Source organism: Sinohyriopsis cumingii, unplaced genomic scaffold (genome assembly GCF_028554795.1).
Source record: "Sinohyriopsis cumingii isolate HCF-2022 unplaced genomic scaffold, ASM2855479v2 utg001542l, whole genome shotgun sequence".
Lineage (NCBI taxonomy): Eukaryota > Metazoa > Mollusca > Bivalvia > Unionida > Unionidae > Sinohyriopsis > Sinohyriopsis cumingii.
In genome coordinates, this window is record NW_028316015.1 from 974392 (window position 1) to 998124 (window position 23733).

Here is a 23733-nt window from a genome sequence, read left to right on the forward strand (position 1 = left end):
AAGACCAAGATCCTCAAGATCAATTAAGCCAGTAACAACCCAATCACACTGCAGGGAAGTCCCCTGGAAGAGGTGGAGTCCTTCACGTACCTGGGCAGCATTATCAACCAGCAGGGTGGCACAGATGCAGATGTCAAGGCAAGGATCGGAAAGGCGAGAGCAGTTTTCATACAGCTCAAGAACATCTGGAGCTCCAATGAAATTTCCTTAACTACCAAGATCAGACTGTTCAACTCCAATGTGAAGTCAGTCCTACTGTATGGAGCAGAGACCTGGAGAACCACCAAGTCGACCGAAAAGAGAGTTCAGACCTTCATCAACAGCTGCCTAAGAAGAATTCTTCAGATCTGCTGGCCAGACACCATCAGGAACACCAACCTGTGGCAGAGAACCTCCCAGCTTCCAGTAGAGGACGAGATCAAGAAGAGAAGGTGGGGTTGGATAGGACACACCCTATACAACATTACACGACAGGCATTGAAATGGAACCCTCAAGGCAAGCGTAGAAGGGGACGACCAAGAAACACCTGGCGACGTGACCTTGAGGCGGACATCACTAAGCTGGGTCACACCTGGTGTCAGCATGGCACAGGACAGAAGCCTCTGGTGATCTTTTGTGGGCGGCCTATACCCCGGCAAGGGTGACGGGCAAAACTAACTAACTAACCAGCAGCTGAATTAATGATAAAACTAGTCTGAATGCAAGAACACTGTCTGAATGTGATTTGTTTGATAGAAATTTCACAGGTACTTCCAGTGTCAATAATGAAATTTGTGAACAGATTTTGTACACCCTCCTTTAATAAAACAAGGTGGCAGTTCAGTCTGATGGTTGACACTCATGACACAAAACATGTTGCTGGTGTGGAAAGTCAGAAGAGACATCAATATGAACAAAATAAAGAGAAATTGTTTGCCACACTGTGAGTGGATTTATCTTAGTACAAATGTTGTAACATTATGATCAATGACAGGATAATTGTGTATATAAAAAAAATTCTGAAAAGAAAAAACTCCATAGCAAATCAATGGGATAAACATACGGTTTGCTACTACCACCTGATAAACAGCTGAAACATTTATATATATATATATCATAAACAGCAGATTCATGGCATTTATAAGTCCATCAAAATGTCCAGTTAAAGTTACATAGCTGGTAAAGTTCCATAGCTCCAGCAGTTCAAAGGTATACACTGGATAAGCATACAAGTAAGAGTTGTATTTTCAATTGCTGTGATCTTCACCTTGAAGTTGCAGGGATCGTGCTGGGCTATGCCAATGTTGCAAACAGCGATGTTTTTTCCTTACTGGCAACAAAATATACCATCTGGTGATTTCTTTGCCGACAACATTTTTGGCTGTTGAAACTTGTATTTGGGTCTTGGGTTTGGAGTGGAGAAATTCAAAGGCCATGAAAGCAAACTGCAAACTTGGATATAAAATGTACTGGAATCTATTGTTACAAAAACAAATCCTTTGTTCGTACTGACAAACCATCCTGACAGTACATTGTTATATCATAATCCACTGGCCTGAGTACAGTATGCTGTAATATAACCCAAATATTCAAGTTACCTGACTAGCTACAATCGACTACCTCTGAAGGTGGGAATGGGAATGAATACAACTGAACAAATGACGGCAATTTTCTTTTTGAAAAATGCACCAGAAAAAATAGTTTTGCTGAATCTTCAAAGAAAACTGATTACTGTACCTTTGAAGCACCGATCATTCTGTATACAAATTCTGCCTCAATGTTTTACAAGTATTTGATGTTGCTACAGCAATAATAAACAGGCATTTGTTTGGTCCTTCAAAGAGGTCCTTTAGCTGTGCCTTCAATAACATGTTCACCTTCTTCAAAACAAGCCGACTACAATCTTCAATAAATACCAAGTTTGATCAAAGGAAGTCTGCACCCAACTTATATGAAAGCACTGCAAACTGATCCATTGTTTCATTTTCCATAGTGATTGGAACATATTTATTATGCTGTGAAAGTTTCCTGCTTGCAAGAAAAAAGTTCATTCTTACGTTTTTTACCAATGGCAGTGTAAAACCCAAATTAAATATCCAATATAGATATCTGGCCATCAAGTTAACTGAAGGTGGGACATCTCACAAGACTGTTTCCTAAACTTTTTAATTTGTTTACATTTTCATTTCCCTATGAATAGCCTCATCCGCTTGGTAGCCTCAACAAGATGGTAATTGTCTCTGGCTGATCAAAATCTAGGCCAATTTAAGTACATGTACAAGTAGCGGTGCTAACAGGAGATCTCGGCACGTAACGGAGTCAGTCCATAATGGAGTTGACCCAGAACAAAGTCGGTCCATTATGGATTCAGCCCATACAAATTTAATTAAAAAATTTCCTCAGAACATACTTGGCCCATTAAAGAGTCAGCCCACAACAAAGTCGGCCTTATCCCAAACTGATTAAAATCTGATTTCCACTCTCATATGTGATAAAAGCAGAGATCTGATTTAAATCAGATTGGCCTTATGGCCTTACCCTTGATCTTGTAAGGCTTCACAAAGCAATATCAGTTTCAGACCCAGTTATGTATTGTTTGTAATTTTGTATGGTTGATCTTATATGGCGTTGTAACACTTGTTGCTACTGAACAATAAATAGCCAATAGTGTCCATTTCAACAAAAGTTTGTATTTTTGGTGATCTTGTGCAGTTTTGTCAGACATGTTATTAAACAAGAAATATTTAATCCAAATATGTTATTTACTAACTAATTAGTTAATCAGTATTGAGTATGCAAACTTTGCCATTCTGCTTAGTCATGAGGAGAGCAGTCGTTGTTGTTGTTGTAGGGTTTAATGCCATTTTTCAGCACACAATAGGCTATACATGGCGGCCAGTATTAATGGTGGAGGAAGAACCCAGTAAAACCCTGGAATGAATCATGGACCCACTAGAAGCATCTGGGAAGCTTTATCACATACCCACATTAGCTGAATTCGAGACTCGAACCCATGCAGACAGAGGTGAGATGGCAGTGATCCATAACGGAGAGCGCTTTAGACCACTTGGCCACTCAGGGCCCCGAGGAGAGCAGTCACACTCTTTTTCAAATGGTCAACCGATATATATATCTATATATATCTATATATATATATATATATATATATATATATATATATATATATATATATATCCCCAAAATTTTATGATCATATCAATGCATCAATGAGTACGGACCATTGTGTAGAGTGTTCAAGAGTAGTAACTGCAAAGCAGCATGCACTTGCTTGTGATTCCTGCAACTCATGATGACAAAGAGTTTGTAATACATGTATGTTACAATAATTATCTCATACCCATGTTTCTTTCACAATGACAGTTACAATATCTTTTGCTCAATGATTTTTTTTTCATAACTGAAAATGTTGAGAAAACTATTTCTAAGCTTACTTGAAATTCAAAATGAACTGAAATATTTTGTCTTTATTTTATCAGTTGAATGATAACTAGTGTCAATTGGAAATATGTACATCTAAACATCAGCATAATTTATATAATCCATTCATTGAAAGGTTTTGTTGATTATATTTAATATTTTTTAAAAATCATAACTTTTTATTGGTTCTGATAGGATTATCACCTGGTTAAAGATTAATAAAGTGGAACAAATCAATACAGTAATAAATACAACCCTCCTTGTTACAAATCAATACAGTAATAAATTCCACATTTCGTTCTTAATGTTAGAAATATAACCCCTTTGCTCAAATTTCTCCTGGTTACTCAGTAAAATATATCATGTTAAAAGGAATTTAACTAATGCCTTCTCATTATTTCATCATAATGATGTGTCCTTTAGCATTTGTTCTTTCTCAATGCGCTAAGGAATCCTAGGTTTATAAAATTCATTTTTATTATAATTTAAGGATTTCTCAAACCAAGTACCATCATTTGATGAAACAAAAGACTGCTATCTCTTTTGTCTGCAACAAAAAACTGATTTAATTGTCAATAAGGATATTTCCTTCATCGAAATGATAGAGATTATACTTGAAATTAAGTGCCCCTATAGCATGAAAATAAAAATAAAACTGGAAGTTCCCTGGCTTATATTAAAAGATGGAACAGTGAAGTTTAACCAGAATCATGCATATTGCTATCAAATAGAAATGCAGTCATTTTTAACAAACAGACTATGCAATTTAAAAGGAAAATTTTATGATGTCCCCAAGATAGTTATATTGAATGAGTATTTCTGGACAATGATCTTTGGGATACAGTATCGGTTAGAGAATTAAAATTTCATAGCATGTATATTATGCTAGAACTTCTATATGCAAATACCTTTCGAGAAAGCAAGTACTTTTACCAAAAACAGCTGGCAAAACAATTTTAATTAGAATGGTCAAATATTGTATTTGTGGTGGAAATAAGGAGGACAATACTGAATGAAAGTGAGAACTCTTCAAAGATGTTTCATCTTCAGTGTATGAAAATGAAACATGCACCTAACAGAACATGACTGTCAAACTGAGTATTCATGAAATGCTTTTAGAAATATGAAATGACTTATTAGCGATTGACTTTTTAACTTGAACGATAACCAAGTGATTAATTTCAGCACACTGAAAATCATTGTTTCTACTTGTTTGTGTATCCATTTGTTTATGTCTGTTTATTGATGGATATATTTATTTCTGAAAGAATAACAAAGATGATTGAAATTTCAATGGTTTATTTGAAAAAAATAAAGAGTAAATAAAAGTCACGCATTTTGTCTTGTGCAGTTGATATGTGCAAAAGAATGTGATGTATTAGGATATCTGTATGCACAAAATGAGACATGCCTTAATAATTATTTGGGAAGAACAATGCTGTTAGGTGTCAGTATTCATAGATAAGGAATCAAACTGGCAGATTTAGAAGTGAACATGTTTTGTGACATCAGATGAAAACAATGGATTGAGAGAAGGAATAAGACAGGACAAAGACACAAAATTTTATACTAGAAAAATACATACATAAGATTGTGAAATGTTTGCTTTGTGTGCTTATCTTTTTATTTGAATAAAAAACATCCATTTAAGTCAATTAACCGTTTAACGTAATGGTCTTACAAGGACAAAGACATTTTAAACAAAGAATAATGGAAAATATTTATTGCTGATACAAAATTTTCAGTATATGGATGGGAAGTGCAACTGTAATCAGACTCACACATCTCAACACATGACAATTACAAATAGTAGAGCAGACACATGCTATGGCAAAACCCAATTAACAATTAACAGTGGTAGGGCAAGGGCAGTTTCAAAATGTTAATTATGCAATATATAATAATTACTCTGGGATTATGATTTCTTCCCCACTATATTTCTATTACAGAATAAATGGTTGCTGAAAGAAACGTACAAAGAATATAAAAATGAAATGGCCTTTGAAACAAAAAACATTACATCCACATTACTATTATGTAAATCATGGACCGAAAGGCTGACCAAACTCAGAGAGATCTGAGTAAATAATGGGCTGAGTTCGTTATGTGGACCAAGTACATTATGAGCCTATAGCATATAAACAACTATACAACCATGTGTTACTATGATAATGAATATCAGAGTGAATTGTTTAGTTAAACGTGATTGTTGACAACGGGATATAAATCAAGTAAGGACTACCATATATATTTACTTTTTTCAGAGAACAACTCATTGGCACATCTACTTATTTTCATGTCTAATGTATATGAATGAATAGGGTATCAACAACGTTTACTACTGTGCCGTCATGGCATGCAGTTCATCTATAATGCATGTAATTCCATTGAAAAATTGCACAAAGATTTACAATATTCAATAAATTTTTCCCCCAGATCATTGTGTCTGAATTCAATGTCTAATATACAGCATGAACAAAGTATCAACACCATTTACTTGCCGTCTGATATTATACTGTCGGGGCTTGCAATGAATCCATAATATATGTAATTCCATTGCAAAAATTGCATACATATTTAAACTATTCAATAATTTGTCACACATCATTATATGTCTGAATTCAATGGGAAAAATTAACAGCAAAATTAGGTTAAGAAAGATGAAGCATGTGCATGGTTCATTACGTTCCAGGGTCTATGAACGGTGTCTGTAAAAATGTCATACTGCTAAAATTTTCTCATATGCGTTTCCGTGTACATTTATCCATTGCAAATTTCCAATAATTAATGCTTGTATGCCTATTCGTTTGAATGACTACTGCAACAATCATTAACAATCAACACATGCTTTCAGCGTGCATATAACTTTTACTTCAGATTTTGTGAATATCGAAAGAAACGTGAAAACTACTATACTAATCATTGCGCAAAGTGTAGAGAACGACTCGCATTTGTGAACTTGCTTTTCCATAACGGTAAAATATTTTTATAAAAATATAGGAAATTAATAACTAGTTCATAAACAAACACAATACCCATGTAAAACAAGAGAACTAAGTGCAGTAGGCCTGCAATGGTCACAAGTCACTTTTGTAAAAAAAATTCAGCTATTTCATACCTTTTCAATTTCCAGCTAATAAAGCGGACATTATTTAGTGATCAACTGACTGTGTCTAATAACAACGCAAAGCCCAGCAAACATGTTGGCCGCTTTTATTTTTTATGTTTATTAAACTGTGATAATCTTTTATCAACCACCTCATTGTCTGCTGCTTGGTTGTGTATGCAGTTAAAGAAGAAACACATGTTGGCTATTGTTTGAGCAACGATTGTATACAGAATTAATTGAAGACAATCACAAAGACGACTTACTGGCTTTACTCATGGACCAGTATTAAGTAACATTTCTGACAATGTTTATTTTGGCATAACACTTCAAGAACCTGGTGATACTGTTAAACTTCAGAAGCTATGTCATGATCGTATTACAGTTGTATATTAAAAATACATATGCAAACTCTTCCTTAAAATGATAATAAATGTTTAACACACAATTTCTCATACTTAAAAAAATATTCTTTCCCGGTACGTGAAAAGTACACATGTATTTAAAATTTAAGGAACCATGCCACGATCATATTAAGTTCAAATTCATATGTGATCTCTTGCCCAGAATGATAATACATTTTTTTTATACTCCATTTCATGTACTTTGAACAAAAAATATTTTTTCATTTGCAAATGAATATACAAAATTTCGGGAGCCATGCCGCAACCGCATTATATCCGAATTCGCGTTATAGCGGGGTTGCAGTGTGTGTGTGTATATATATATATATATATATATATATATATATATATATATATATATATACTCACTGAAAAATGAATTTTCTACCATATGATTCATGGATTTTTGATACACATGTACATTATTTTACACATTGTGAAGTGTACTAGAAAACAGTAAGTTGTCAATATACATGTGTATTTAAGACTAGTTGTCTTCATTTAATCAAAATTTCCATTGTTTTTGTGTGCAAATCCAAATCACTGACGACAGGTCACCTCTTAAAAATTTCACTTGCATGCAAAATTTCAACTTATTTTCAGCCACTCACCCCTCCCATCACTTATCTAAACATCTGTTTATGTGGACAGTATTACCTTGGTCCTGAAGCTGTCAAGATAAACAGGTAGTACTCTATTATGAAAATGGAGTCATTTTTAAAAATTGGCAACAAAATATTGGGGTAGGCGATTTTATTTGCGACAACTTTTTTTAGAGCCAGCACCAACCCTGAGCTGGGGACACATATTCTAGTCATAGTATGTAATTTGCTAAGTCTCATCAAAATATTTTCTCTGGTTCAAAAGTTACACTCCTGACAAGTTAGAAAATACATAATCCCTTTTTGTATTATTCAGTTAATACAATACTGATGTCATGATTTCATTGGAAGTACATGTAATAGTGAAACTTCTTATCATCCTTGAGGATATCTGTAAGTGCCAGTTCAGGAAAACTGAACTCGCTTGCCCACAATGGTCTGTATTTGTGAAACCAAGATATTTTTTTATGAAGTATTCATTTCGCTTGGTTGCCTTGCTATCTTTGATCAGAGTTAATAATGAGTTGGTTAATTTAAGGTAGTTTATTATGTTACATACATAATAACCATATATAAGAGAGTTCAATTGATTAACTTAAGTGAGTTCACCCGACATATGACTGAGGCCACTAGATTTAGATTTGCATGCTTTTTAACTTTACTTTTATTCCACCTGCTTTATTTGATTCAAAAGACATAATTAATGTGATATTACACAAGAGGCCAGTGTTATGAAATGCCCGATATGGCTCATTTAGTCCTCCATACTTTTCATTTAAATCAGGTTGTCTTGTTTCATGCGCTGTAATATTTCTGTAAATGTAATTTTTCGTCGTATCGCAAGACGCTTTTATTGCTCGCGCGGCATGTGCGAAATAATGTATTATTGCGCACTACTATATATATCGGGTAGAAATATTGAAGGGCACAGCCAATATAGAGGGAAGCTCTTAAACATATTCAGCTGTCGGGCAGGTGCCATTGTAATTTTGTTAAAGCCAAACAGTTGGGTGAGTCAGATGTTTTTTTAGTCAACTCTTTTTATTATTTACAATAATTATTCAGTTTCGTAAAAGCACGTTCATTGTTGTATTATGTGGTCACATCGTTTATCATATTTGCAATTCAGTTTATTAAGATATAACCTAGGCAATGTAGTTGCGAGTTAATTTCATCTAGTCGCTATCACGACTAATTTCAAAACATATTATGTATGTATTAATGTCATAGCATTACGTATATTTGTTTTTATTGCATAGCATTCCTATGTCATACTTCGTACCTATCGTATATTCTTAAAGAAGTTGCAACAAAACCCATTCCAATTAAATTAGACTATTGGAAAGGTGTGTTTATTTTCCATATTCAGCTCGCCGGTTATGAGCAGCCGGATGGGCTTGTGAATACCATGACGTCTGGTGTACCATTACTAGTATAACCCACCAATTCAGTGCCAGCGTATGGGTACAAGTGCGGAGGGGAAAGTGACCGTGCCAGAGAGAAGGCCGTGTCAACGTGTATTTTCCAATCAAGTAGTGTTTTGATTACAAGTAAAGGACAATAACAAGTAGTGTATTGACTACAAGTAAAGTACAATAACAAGTAGTGTATTGACTACAAGTAAAAGAACAATAACAAGTAGTGGTTTGACTACATGTGAATTATGACAGTAGTGTCTGACTACATAAATGTTTGCAACCAGTAGTTGATTATATGGGTTTGCAACAAGCATTTGTTTATATGAAAGTTTGCTAGAGATATTTGTGTACATGAAGTTTACATGGAGTTTCTAGAACTTTTTGACTACTTGAATGTGACATAGTAGTCAAAGTATATTTCATATCTGTTTTATATTCATTTTATGTGTTTCTGTGTTATTTTCAGATCATTAGTACCAGTGTTTAATATATTGTCATTTGTCATCCACGAACGTGTTTATTGTTTCTTTAAAACCCTGCCCGGTCTCAAAGGGTCAGCTTGATTACGTTACAGCCAGCTTTTAATTTAGTGCAACAATACAACAAATACTTCCGCAAGTCAGTTATCAAAACAGGGTCAGCACTTAATTAGGTTGTGAGAGAAAGGCTTGTGGACATAGCTGTTATGGTAGATTGATATATTTTACATTTAAATATACATTGTATTCATGATCACACTTAAGAGGAACAAAAAGAAAGAATTAAAACACAAATTTCACTTAATAAAACTTATCTGCCATATAAATATTAATATACTGACCACACTAGGCATAGGTGACATTTTCATTGATCAAAATTTCCTTGAATATCGGTAATTATGGTGTAATAAAAATGTCGTTTGGAAAGAAACTGGGAAGAAACTGCATTCAAGTATATGACTTGTTATTAAAAGATGATAATTTCAAAATGTTAATTAAAATTTCCAGGTCCTATCTGCTGTTTTCGACCATGAAATGAGCAATATATCTGCATTTCAGTTACCAATTTGTATCGTGATTTTCTCCAAGTTTAAAAATAGGAATCAATTTTTGGGGTATTTGTTGGTTTAAAAAAATGGGATCCACACCTGACTCCATGTTATAAGCGGGATTGCAAGTTATCAGGACGTGAGTTCTCGAAGGAGTGATGTATTCATCAAAGGTTTACTAAAATATCGTCACTGGTTAAAGAGTTACTCAGGACAAGGATACAAGTCATTGAATTGCATTCTCCCTTCCTATGACCTTGACCTTAAGGTTGGAGGCATGGCTATGATATGTGATACATGGTGTTGTGATGACATATCCTTTGGCAAAGTTTCATGAAAATCTCTCTAACTGTTACAAAGTTATGGCCAGATAAGAGAATGTTAATGGATGGAACAAGAGACAACATCAAACAGACTGGAATATGAAGTGGACTTTTCCATTAAGGATTTGAATTAAAAGAATTCCAACCTTAAAAATAATCTCAGGATAATTTTTGTTATCTAGAATGCAAAAAAACTTTGTTTCATGAAGTTACTCATCTTATAGTAGGTACATATTGAGCACAGCATAAACTGATGGACAAATCACCTTTTAAAATTAAAAACTCCCAATACTTACCATTCTTATATATGGATTGTCTCCAAGACATGTTTGACACAGAATTGGAAATTCCTGAAAAATGAAGCAAAAGAAATGAAGTGATTGCCAGAAAAAGAATTGTATATTCTGAAATAGTGGATGCAGTGTGAGTGGTAATTGCTACCACTATTAAAGCAAACACTTATGGTGGGGCATAGTCACACAAAAAAACAGGGGTGAAATGACTAATCATCTGGGAGCCACATTAGCTCAGTTGGTAGATGGTGTATTGTTTATAGTTTATTTCATACACTGTTAGAGACCAATTTTACATGAAAATTTTACAACTTAGACACATTATAATTCTCTTACAACTCAAATAGTTTTTTCCCCACAAACAACAAAAAACATTTCCATTCAGAAGTTACTGTTTCTTTTCAAACACTGGTGCTAAAATATAACACTGAAGCTCAACACCATCCAAACTGGCCATTGTTAACAAGCATGTCAGCTGACTTGAAAATAAAAATTCACTCCTTGGCTGATGGTTGAAGCTCAACACCATCCCAACTGGCTATTGTTAACAAGAGTATCGGCTGACTTCAGTGTAAAAATATCACTCCTTTTCTGGTGGCTAAAGATAGATTCATCAAAAAAGTGACAAAGAATGTAACGTTTTTCATACAAGTCACTTGGTTTGTGGCATGAACAGCCACTAAGCATGTATTCTTTAACGCCATGTAGATGAATTTGGCAAATGTAAAAATTATCATTAATATCTTCTTTATTTTGAAGCGTTTGATTTTGTGATAAGAAATATTTTCATTTTGAAACATCAAAGCATGACATTGGCTTCTAGCCATCATTCAGGTCATTTAGGATTCTAATCTATTTGTTTATTATGCCAAGGAGTAGGGGGTGTAGGGTGGGAGACAAACGGAGACTGAGGAGATAGGATTTGTGCTTGAAACAAATATACTTGTTCCAAATTTTAGAAATGAAAAAGTGAAAACTAGACATGCATCAAGGCTATTACACTTGTTTTCTAACTATAAGTTAAACAAACAATAAAGACTAGTTAAGTTAAAAATGACTGAACTCCATTTAGACCAAGATGCTAATCTCTACCAGCTGCAGAGTATGTAACTGTATATGCAGTCAAGTTTTCTATCTAAAAATAGTGCTATTAGAGAGCTCTGGATCAAATTTAATAATTTCTATTATCTAATATTTAACATAATCTATGTTGTGGTCAGATAAATTAAAATGCTTAGACATGAGGGAATCTATTTGATTATGGATGTCCCTCAAGTGCTTTTTTATTCTCACTTGGAATTCACTTTTTAGTCTCACATATATTTCATGCAATGCAAATGAATAAATGATAACGAAACCGGTCAGGGACATGAGGTGACTATGACACCCCGGCAGATGGGAGGGTTTGCCTCCACATCCAAACAGTCATTATCTTCCCTAAACACAAAAGACCAGTCTTACATGTAAAAGGTTACTATGAGATCATAAGTAATGTTTGGGTCCAAAGTAGGCTTTCAGGTCAAAATTAGTCTTTCACAAGGTAACCATTTAGTTCGTATGTATGTGGTGTTGTCATATTTTTATTCAACAGTTAATGACTAAAAATGATTTCTACAAACACACTTGATTAACTATTTTCATTTTATTTTTATTGGTCTTGTTTAATTGCTATTGTGTTGTTCAAGATGTTTCAAATAAAAGTTTAATGAATAATAATTCTGTTGCTTGCTCATGCTTACATTAGTGTAATGAAACACTGGTTAAACATTAAGTGGTACTTTTAAAGAACATCAAAAACGTAAAAAGATCCTGTATAAACCAAGACATGCTACAGATGAGCACTAATGATCTGCTGACATTGTTAGAACAATTAGACAATGGCTGACCTCAGGAACTGGAGGAAAACATCACTTTATGTGAAATATTTTGAGATCCGAATAAATACACCAGCCAATTTAATATGACTTTGTTTTTATCTTTTCATATATGAAGTGGTGCAATTGCAACAGTATGTGACAAATAATATTACAAATGGGACAATTTTGAGCATATGGAAATTGGACTCCAGGCTTGTGGAATTTCAGTCAGAGCTTGTGATTCTTTTCAGTCACCAGCCCTGAGCCTGTCAGCATTGTCAAATCAACACTAAAAAAATTAAGCATACACCCCTCTGAAATCCAGACAGATTGTGTTAACACTGCTGGTCCATCTGTAAAGCTGTACCAGTGTCACTTTTTGCCAATTATGCCAATACCACATAAAGCAGATTATTAAAATTGCCGATACCGATTATGAGACCAATTATTTCAAGAAACTGCCTGTTCTACAGCTAGTGAAAGCACTAGCATTGGATTGACAAGTAAACCATGCCCTATTTTTGTTATAACTAACAATGCCTAAAATGGGTGCAGATTTATGTTAACAGTTCAAATGTGGTCTCAAGCTAGCATACATGTGATAACTATTTCCCACATTTTATATCCCACTTTATTTCTTATTGTTAACTCATATATGCAAATAAAACTCTTTTCTAAATAACATATTTATTCCAAATTAGTGTTTGGGGGGCACATATGCTCTGTGATATGTTTCTTCATTCCTTCTTTTAATTTAATGATGGTAATCAATGCTTATATACACGGTACAGTAATGCCAGGTCAAGTTGACCCGTGTAAGTTTCATTGGTGGGAATGGAGATCATAATTTGCTTGTCGAGAAAAAAACTACAGCATTCAGCGATCATTCATGGGATTTAGGAAGCAATTCACTAACAAGCAAAGCATGTAAAGAGCAGCAAAAATAAATTTCTGAACTCCTGGTTGACAGAGATGTACTTTGTGAAGCTAGCCATAAAAAAAAAAGGGGGGGGGGGGCATTTCATTCCTGAATGCGTGAAATCAACGGTCACATTATGTGCGTCACTTATCTTACATTGCAAAGTACGATAATAGGGTTTTAGTATTAAAACATCATTATCTAAATAAAGTTTCTTACAAAACTATCATTTGGAAAATAATATACATAATACTGATTTGCTTAACCCTTAACCTCATAGAGCATAGTGACAAAGTGCAGCGCGCTATAAATAGAACACCTGTTACCTAGCCGACCGCATATGCATAGGCCTGCCTGCGAACTGTTAAGCAATGTAGTGTATGTTACGTTTAACAGCAATTTGATCCATTTTACATTTTTGGTACACATCTATTATGTGTGGAAAAATTGAAGAGTAAAGTCCGATTGTTACAGCTGTGTAATTATTTATCACAGAAGAATTTTTTATGTGCTTTAAAATCTTGAGAGAACTCATTCACCGTCATGTCAGTGAGGCCGAGTGACCAACTGTAGCTGCTATTTCCCATACTCGAAATTTACATGTTTTTCGACGGCGTCTACATCACTAAGTCATCTGAATTTGATAATTTATAAAAACTAATTGCTGCCTACATCAATATCAGAGCCTTTACCTAAGTTACTGAATCTTTCATAGTTGTGATTTTAATCGTGAAAACTTCGTAAATACTTAATGAAATCCACGACTGCCATTTTGGAGAGTGGAGATTATGACCCAGTTACTTTAATAGCTGATATTGACCAGTGCATAAACAGCGACCACGTGATCTGACGTAATTGTCATTCGCAGAAATGAATGTAGTACCTAATAGGGTTTTTTTCCTGAAAGGTGGCACACCGAAAACCAGCTCAAAATGGCTGATGTTTACAGCAGGCATCAAAAGGCACTTCCATGTGAATGGAGTAGAGGCATCAAAAGGCACTTCCATGCGAAAGGAGTAGAGGCGTCAAAAGATGCTTGCATGAGGTAAAGGGTTAATACCTGATGTTTCTATTAAAAAAAGAGAGACTGCATTGCTTGTTGTTAATAAAGTAATAACTATTCCATCTTTTTCAATTTTCATTGCCTATTACATTAATAGTCTTGGAAAAATATGCACTACTTATCCTGGTGACATTTTTTGAAAACTGGCAACAAAATATTGAGACTGGTGATTTTTTTGATGATTTTTTTGGGCAACAACTTTTTAAAAGCCAGGACCATCCCTGTAATGTGTATGCTGGATGTTCAACAGCCATATGAGGCCTCATTGGCTGGTTGGCTGCTGTGATTAGGATGAGTGCATGCATGGTATTAATAATTTGTTGTGAGCAGACAATCAGTGGTAGTTTACAGCAAGCGTGTTAAAAAGTATTTACTTTTAAGAATATAATGTCTTTCAAATAACCCCCAAATAAAATGTTTATTCCTTAATTTGCACTATTTAATTCTGATTTAAAATTCAAGTCATGTCAAGATGAATGTTATGATTAAATTTATATTTTGGAAATTTGTTTACATCGGCACCGATTATTTCTGCCAATACCAATTATACCGATTGTTCCAATAATCGGCCCAATTATGAGTATGACCTATTAATCGGTACAGCTTTATCCATCTGTCATGTCATATCAGTAGGCAACTCAGAAGAAAATGAAGAATGAGTCTGTAGAGAACATTAAACTCTGCTGTTGGTGCAAACAAGAAAAGTCTTAAGAAAAGCAATGACAAAACTGAGTTCATCAGTTGGATACAATGCTGTGTTCAATGTAGCAATCACTGGGTTTACTTGAAGCATTGCCTTAATGTAAGAGATTTTTTTTATAGGTAGAACATTATCTTCAATTGCCCCTATCATCTGGAACTGCCAGATAAAACCTTTGCAGAATGTAAAGATATTTCAAGAAACTATCAAGAATTTATTCACCTAAATATACACAATTTCTATCTGAACAATTTTTGTTTAAATGAACAAGTTCCTAACTTTATTTCTATTAAAAAAAGCTTCAACACAAGACATAGGAATTAAAGAATATCAGTTCTCATTAAGATAAATATAGTCCGACTATACCTCCCCATTTGTTTATACCCCCCTGCCAATTTCAATAACTAAAAATATAAATTAGATCAGAAAGCACAGAATTTACTCAGTTCATTCATTGATTTATAATTCAGTGCATCCCCTATGGGTGGAAGATTGAGAGTAAAAAGAACACCTTAGTGTCAAAAATGGGGGTCAGACTGTAAAAAAAATATTCAGTATCAAAACTGGGGGTCATATTAAAAATTTGGGGGTCCCTGAAGTGCAAATGAGGGGAAATGGAAACATTGATAATTTCTAACCTGTGACCAGTATTGCCCTAACACCATCATCATCTGCGTATTTCATGCTTAATGGAAGTTTTAAATATAAATGATGGCCATGCCCTGGATCCATTTCCAGTTCCTGGACTAAGACAGAGCACAAAAGAAATGGACCTGTTTTCAAGTTTCGTTGCCCTACATTTCAGTTGGCTGGAAAGCGATGAAAGCTGATAGTGCCAAAATTGGGTTAAGCTGAAATGTTATTCTTTAAAACAAACAAATAAAAATATAGTATGCCTATTGGAACTGTAAGCAACGTTTCATTTCGTTCAAGAGACATATCCACCACATGAACCTACTTAAACATACTTCGGCATCCCTCGATTGAAACAAATTCAAATGTATGTCAACGGAACATGAAAATGCGTCCATTTGCTAGTGTCATATTTTCATTCCGCCAGGATAAAGACAGCACAGTAAGTATATTAATTACACATAAATTAGTGGATGCGTGTCGATATAGGCGGCCAAGTGTGAGATATTCCTGAAACTTTTACTCATTCCGATGTCAACCAACATCGGAACAGGCTATACAAGGCCGTTATTTGGATAGTAAGACATAGCACTAAAACAAAAACGTGCTATGTCTTACTTTGTAGGACTACACCGACTTCCAGTTCCATTGTTGATCAGCGAGTTCGATTTGCTCGCCCAATTCGATATGTTCATTAACTTTGATCCATTTATATTGAAATTAAAAAAGTTGTTGCATGCATGCGAACATTTAGGGATATATATGGATATAACATACAGATTCTTCCCAATTTTGTCGATTATACGTATTTGCTCCCTTGGAGGTCGCCATTTTCAGCGAGATATCAACTTTATAAACTTTTACTTAACGAAAAGAATATGGAGACAACAACTGAATAAAAGTTTATTTATTGGTTCTTTTGAGAATCACTATGATGAAATTACTATTTTATTATTATTATTATTATTATTATTATTATTATTATTATTATTATTATTATTATTATTAACACGAAATATAATTTTGAAAGAACCAATATCAATCTATTATTTACAGATCAGAATTATTTTGTCTTTTGTATTCACCGTACGTTTCATCAAACAAAGAAATGAAAACAAACAAGTAGTCATCATATACTAGGCCAGTTTATCAACGGCAGAAGAAAGTGCATTGTGGAAATTATTCCATATCATTTTGAAACAAATGTTGTATCTGTGGGAAGAATTTTTTTTATATCCTAGGTAAAATATACTTTGGTACCATGTACTACTTTACAACGAAGCATAGTGACTGTACGGGTAAGAAAGAATCCGTATGCATGCACTGAACTCAGTATAACACAGTCCTACGTGGGAACAATGTGATAATATGCGACATATTTTATGTAAGGGTATTTTGAGGTGATTTCTCTTTTGGCTGAAGTGAAATTTCGGTCTTTATTCTTCCCAAAACAGTCAAGTTTAGGACTTAAAAAAAATTGTTCAAACAGCTTGATGTGCTTAAAGTAATGTTCACAAAATTTGGAAGAAATGTTTTTCTTTAAATAAGTCAACATGCTTATTTAGACTGTTAACTTTAGTGAGTTGAATTTTATTTGAAAATTGTGATGTATCTTGCACAGCATAGCACCTTGAGTCAACCGGGGAACATTCTCCCACCCAAGACTGCCAGTGTCCCTTTAAATTTAACCAGTCCCCATATCTTGATCATCACTGGGTCGTGCAGAAGTACAGAAAATATGTCTGACAGTTCAACCAAGGTATAATACTGCTAGCAAAAAAGACCGTCATTCAGTACATCAACTGAGGTAGTTATTGTAGAGTTACAACAATCAGTGTTTATGTCACATCAGGCTATACATGTATGTCAAATGGTGGAGTGGTCATCAAAGGTCATCACTTGGCTGTTTCAGTATAGTTTTCTTAAGATGGGCTCATTATTACTCCTCAGTTTTTCAGTCAAAGGCTTTTCACAATGTAACAAACCATTATTTGCAATCTCCAATGTAAGGACTGCATCATTTTGCATGGTCATTACCACTGGGCATGAAAATGTTGAAGAAAAAAAATTAATGTCATGTAATTTGTAATGATTAATTGAAAGAGAAGAGAGAAAAATAGGATAATATGAAATCAAAACTAAAAAATAAAGTCCATACCTATAAACTCTCATGCAGGGAGAAAGAAAAAAAGTTTTGGGGTTGTTCCATGCCTACCTCTTGATCTGATAATATCTCACAATTTTTTGCATTGATTGTTACATTATGTATGTCAGTTTTCATTGCTCAGAAAAATCCTATATAAATAGATATATCATATGCAATCCATGGAAGCCATGTTCTATTTTATCACCAGTGAATATTGTTGTGATAAAGTAATAAATATCACACTACAAATTTTTCTTTTTCTTCATTAAATATAATGTTTAGTTTAAATATTCATGTAAATTTCAGATTTTTTTTTACTCCTTCAACATAAAACTAAAGTGAAAAAAGAAACCACAACAATAACATTGTTGGGGGCTCCGAGTGGCCGAGTGGTCTAAAGCGCTCTCCGCTACGGATCACTGCCATCTCATTTCTGTCTGTGTAGGTTCTAGTCTCGGATTCAGCCAATGTGGGTATGTGAGAAAGCTTGCCAGTAGCTTCTCGTGGGTCGGTGGTTCTTTCCGGGGTCTTCCTGGGTTCTTCCTCCACCATTAATACTGGCCGCCATGTATAGCCTATCGTGTGCTGAAAAATGGCATTAAACCCTACAACAACAACAATAACATTGTCACCAATTAGTTTCAGTCTGATGAATGATCACTGTGAATGCTGTGTATTTTCTCTACAAACTAGCATATTCATTCCCAAGAAAGAAACTTACACCAGTGAATACCTGGCATTTCTGTACCATATAAACTTTAATTACCATATTAAATTGAAAGGAATGAAAAAATAGACCACAAAGAATATTTGCCCCCATATAACTAATTCAAACTAAATACTTTATTTAGTAAATAGTGTTACATGCCTTATGAGTTAACCCTAAGGAATCAAGGTGGGATATAAAACATGGAAAAAGTAGTTGCCACGTGTAAAAGAACTTGTGACTGCAGATTTGAACTGTTAAAATGAAGTCATAGGCATCCTGAGTTACAACAAAATAGGGAACTGTCTATTTGCCAATCAGTTAATTGCTGGTGCTTGCATACATACATACACACTGTAGAACATAGCTTCTTTGAAATATGTCAGAGGGGCAGTCCTTTTCATAAGATAAATGCAATGACAAGGATTAACTGTTAATTAGTCACACTGGCTTTATTTTTGTGTACTTAAGTCTAACCTTTATTTATAGTGCTATTTGCCACAGCTGACCTGAATATGCAAAGGTGGCATGTCCTGGGGGAAAATAAGGTATGTCACAGGGAGAAACAGTGCATCCCATGGGTGTTCACACATAGGGGCAAGTGGGGGGCACTAGCACAACACTCCCTGATTTTACCTTTAAACATGTTTAGGCCTACATCTCTAAAATTTTAATGGCAGGTGCCCCTGGCATGTCCTTGGAGAATTTCAGATATATTGGACCTGGAAGATCAAGCCAATATTTATTTTAAACCTGCGCTTAAAAATGCAGCGTATAAACCTCTTGATTTTAGGTCCCAATCTCCTTATTTTCTTTTTATAATCTCCCTACTTGGCTTTTGAAAAGTTGGCAGGTATGCTTTAATGGATTGTTTGTAAAAATCATTTAGAGTGTGACCATCTTCCTTAGATTCTCCAATACACAACTGTTTTACTCCAAATAAAGAAAAGCTGATAAGTAACAGTGTTACACTTGTCTGTATGCCCATCCTCAAATCTATTGTTTGTCTATACAGTACATACATCCAGTATGCCTAATTTTTTAATTTAGGTCAATGTTTTGAGTTTTTATTTTCTTTGGTCTATTTTTTCAATATTTTATGAAAGCCTAGATAGAGGAAATAAGAACAAACTGAAAATGACACATAATATGGTCAGTTTTCTAAATAGCAGTTTAAGCTTGCATTTGAACATTGTTTCTGAATACTTTTACAAAACTTACATTTTTATCGCGATATTGCATTGACATAACCATGTTCTTATAAATTGGAGCTGGCAACCTCATAAGTAATCATGGTGAAGGGGTGCTTTTTTTTCTTTTTTTTAAATTGGAAATATTTTTTTTCTCTTTACGTTATATTTATAGGTTACTGCATTTGTATGGGAAAATATGAACAAGGTTTTTTGGATGGAATACTGCACGACCTTGGAATGTTATTTGTAGGTACCAAGCAATTTTATTAAATCTGGCATCTATCGCCAAAATCCAAAACATTGTATCAAAAAAGTTAATGCGGAATGTAGCAAAACAGCTGGTATGTGGCAGTCCACGAAACATCTGCTTTAGTTATTCAGAAACAAATTTAATTAACCAAAGCGTAAAGCATCTGCTACACGAGAGTACATGATTTGTCTACAAAGTAGTTCCTAATACACTATTGAGCACATGTGTCCTGCATGTGTGTGCAATATGAAGGTGTGCGATATTGTAAAAATTGAATGATTCTGATAACGTAAAGTTAACGGAGAATAATAATTGTATTTTTCAGCTGACAATATTCTACAAATCAGCAAGATCATATTTGTCAAGGTTTTTGGGAGCCAAAATTTTTAAGCTAAATCCCTATCCTTCTGCACCAACTAAAAATTTAAATTTTTATGATCAATCCCTAAGATGGATGTAGGATCCTGGCCTACATAACTATGGTCTATTCTCAAACTGAAAAGTTGGAGGGGGGATTACTCCATTCATTTGAAATGAAGGAGGAGTTTTTTGAATATAGTTGGGGATTTCATAGAGAAATAAAGGTAGGTATTGAAAATTTTAACTTTTTTAGTCAATTTTACACCGCAGTATTTTATAAATTAGCCAGAATCCCCGCAATCACACATCCTAGAATAGACCCTGATGAGTAAGGGGCAACATTTTAATGAGCTTTTGTATTTCATTGCAGTGTGAGACATCACAAGAACAGTCTTTTGTTCCCAGAATATCAGCTTTGCAAGACATATATATAATATTTCATGGCTATACGAAGAGTAAATAGTCTGCATTTTAACCAGGACCAAGGTTAGTTCATGTAAAAATTATCAACAAATACTGTGTGGCCCTGCTATAGCATGCTCTGTTATAACATGAATTTGGATTAACACAATCATGGCATTGCTTCCGAAATTTCATATGCATTATTCATCTCATACATGGAGAAAACATTTTTTCTTTCATAAAAGTATGAAAAGTATGAAAAATGAAGTGTAAAAAGTTGATTATCATTTTTGGCAGGAAAAAGCATATGAATTCTAATATAAGACAATCGTCGCATGGCTCCTGAAATTTCATACACATGTATATTTCTCATACACAAAAAAATAGTCAACCAAAATAATATAAAAGAAAAAATAAAGTGGAGATCTACTTGTTGGTCTGTCCAATAGTCATGCTACTGGAACTAGCTAGTCAACTAACCATTGAAGACAGGAACAGTAACTGCTACAATGGACCAAATGATGATCAATTTCTTGTTTTTAAAAATGTACCAAGAAAAAAAGTTTTGCAGAAATTGCAAAGAAAACTGATTACCTTTGAAGCATCGATTGTTCTGTATAAATACTAAGCAAAAGAAAAAGAAACTCTCAGTGCTCTACAATTATTTGATTTTGCTGCCACAATAAGAAACCGGCGTTTGTTTCATCCTCCAAAGCTGTCCTGTAGCAGTGACATCAATAACACATGCACCCTTCAAAAAAGAAAACTAACTACAATCTTCAGTAAAAACAAAGAAAATTTCATCAAAGGAAGTCAGCACCTAACTTTAAAAAAAGTAATGGAATCAGATTGATTTTTGCATTTTCCAGAGTGACTGGAAAATGTTTATTGTGCTGTGAAAGTGTCATGTCTGCAGAAAAAAAATTTATGCTTATGATCACAACCAATGACAACATATAAAACAAATTAAATTTTCAGTTTTTTGAAACCATAGATATCTGTCTATCAGGTTAATTGAAGACTGGGTAACTTGCAAAAATGTTAGTTAAACTTTTTAATTTGTATGCATGTTTTCATTTCTCTATGAATAGCCTCATCCCCTGGGTTGTCTCTGCAAAAGGATAGCTGTCTCCGGCTACCATGGCCAGTTTAAGGACATGTACATGTAGCATGTGAACAACTCAAGCTACGTGCTACTGGCAACAGTATTGTAGTGAAATGATTAGTGATCATCGGATATAGATCAGATGAGGACTACCATTTTTTATATATATGTGTTACTTGTGTTTTCTAACAGGATGTGACTGAAAAATGAATTTTATAACCTGTGATCTATACTCACATTTATGGATTTTTCATATACAGTACTTAATTGATTATGGATTGTACTACACAAATGTAAGTTGTCAATATATAAGCTTATTTCAGAGTAGTTTGTCTTCATTTAATTTAAAGAATGTATTTTTGCACCTACTTCTATTATCCCCCCCCCACCTCCAGGCCGTTTTTGGTACTTGCATCATTTTTTTCAGCAAACTGACTTGGTTAGTTATAACACAGCTCAGTCTATAACATGGTGAGGTTCTATGGACCCCAACCACTGTGTTATATTGGGGTCATATTGTACAATTAATACATGTATTTCATTCATAGCTCAAGATAAGCAGTATATTTTTATGTAAAATGCAGTCAAATTGAATATAAACAGAGAAAGACATTTTTAAATCAGTACAGTAAAACCTGTCTTGAGAGACCTCTGCTATGAGAGACCAAGATCTCCATGCGCAGATTTATTGATTATATAGCGTTATTACCTGTTATGAGAGACCACCTGTCTTGAGAGACCAATATTTTTTGGGCTGAAGAGGTGGTCTTTCAAGACAGGTTCTACTGTACGGATTACACAAGACAATTTAAGTTCAAGTATTACTCCAGAGTTAAGAGCATTTTTGCTTTTTCCATCAGCAAAGTCCCATATGTATGATGAGCAATATAAAAAAAATTATCAGGTCAAGTTTTAGATGTTCCTGCACATTTTGAAATGATAGTTCTGGATAGCCATATAATCAAATGCACCTTGAACTAGTCCTGATCACTAAGATGTTTGATGTCTTCAGAGAGGCATGATTAACAGCTGCATGACTCATTCCTATAGCATAAGTTTTGTGTTTTGTGGTGGTCACACAATAACACATCTGATTTGAAGAAAAACACAGGAAGTAAAATACCCAGTTTTTTAAATTCCTATCTAGAGCTGTCATTGCATAATTAGATACATGTAAGTAATAATTATAATAACTACATGTAGATACATTTTACATTCATGTTATATGCTATGCCTGATGATTAAAGCAAACTGCCTTGCTTTATACTGCAAATTCCTTATTGCAGTAAGATTTGGTAAACACAAAATGGCTACTCGTAAGACAAAAGTTGGTGGCAACGTTGCAACTCAAGCATTGTAATGAGGAAGAACAGTAGCATTATCACCATGTTAAATTTGGTTTCAATTCATAGATTTCTGTCACTGTTTGAAGTATGAGAATGCATTCAGATTTTAAATTGACACTTATTAAGTTTTTTCAACTAAGGCCTTTCCCAGGATTACCTGTTGAGAAAAATACATTGGGGTCTATAACAATGGTAAATTTGAAAATGTTAGGCTAGATTTACTTTTTAGGATCAAGGATGCTCAGAAAGTGGTTGGTAAGTGCCAGAGAGTGGTTGGTAAGTGCCAGAAATATTTGCATTCATGGATTCATCATTAAATGACAGTACCACTGATCTATAATAATTACTTATCATTCCTAGTACTTAAGTGAAAAATCTTGATATTGTTATTACCTTTGTGGATAAATATGTCTGTCTGCCCATGACATTTATTTATATTCTTGGCCTAAGCTCCTTGAAGGAT

The 23733-nt window shown here is 34.2% G+C and overlaps 2 protein-coding genes across 2 annotated transcripts in view; one reads left to right on the top strand and one right to left on the bottom strand.

The window, feature by feature from the left end:
- Nucleotides 1-16614, bottom strand: part of LOC149771972 (pre-mRNA-splicing factor RBM22-like) — a 76196-nt gene extending 59582 nt beyond the window's left edge. The window contains exons 1-2 of the mRNA XM_089948012.1: nt 16540-16614; nt 10595-10648 (exon numbers count right to left, since the gene is read on the bottom strand). Of these exons, the coding sequence (XP_089804138.1) occupies nt 10595-10648; nt 16540-16593 (108 nt within the window). The 5' untranslated portion in view covers nt 16594-16614. The remainder of the gene's footprint in view (nt 1-10594; nt 10649-16539) is intronic.
- Nucleotides 16615-16851: 237 nt separating this feature from the next.
- Nucleotides 16852-23733, top strand: part of LOC149771973 (WD repeat domain phosphoinositide-interacting protein 4-like) — an 82708-nt gene continuing 75826 nt past the window's right edge. The window contains exons 1-2 of the mRNA XM_089948005.1: nt 16852-17003; nt 20788-20903. Coding sequence (XP_089804131.1) covers nt 20858-20903 — 46 coding nt within the window. The 5' untranslated portion in view covers nt 16852-17003; nt 20788-20857. The remainder of the gene's footprint in view (nt 17004-20787; nt 20904-23733) is intronic.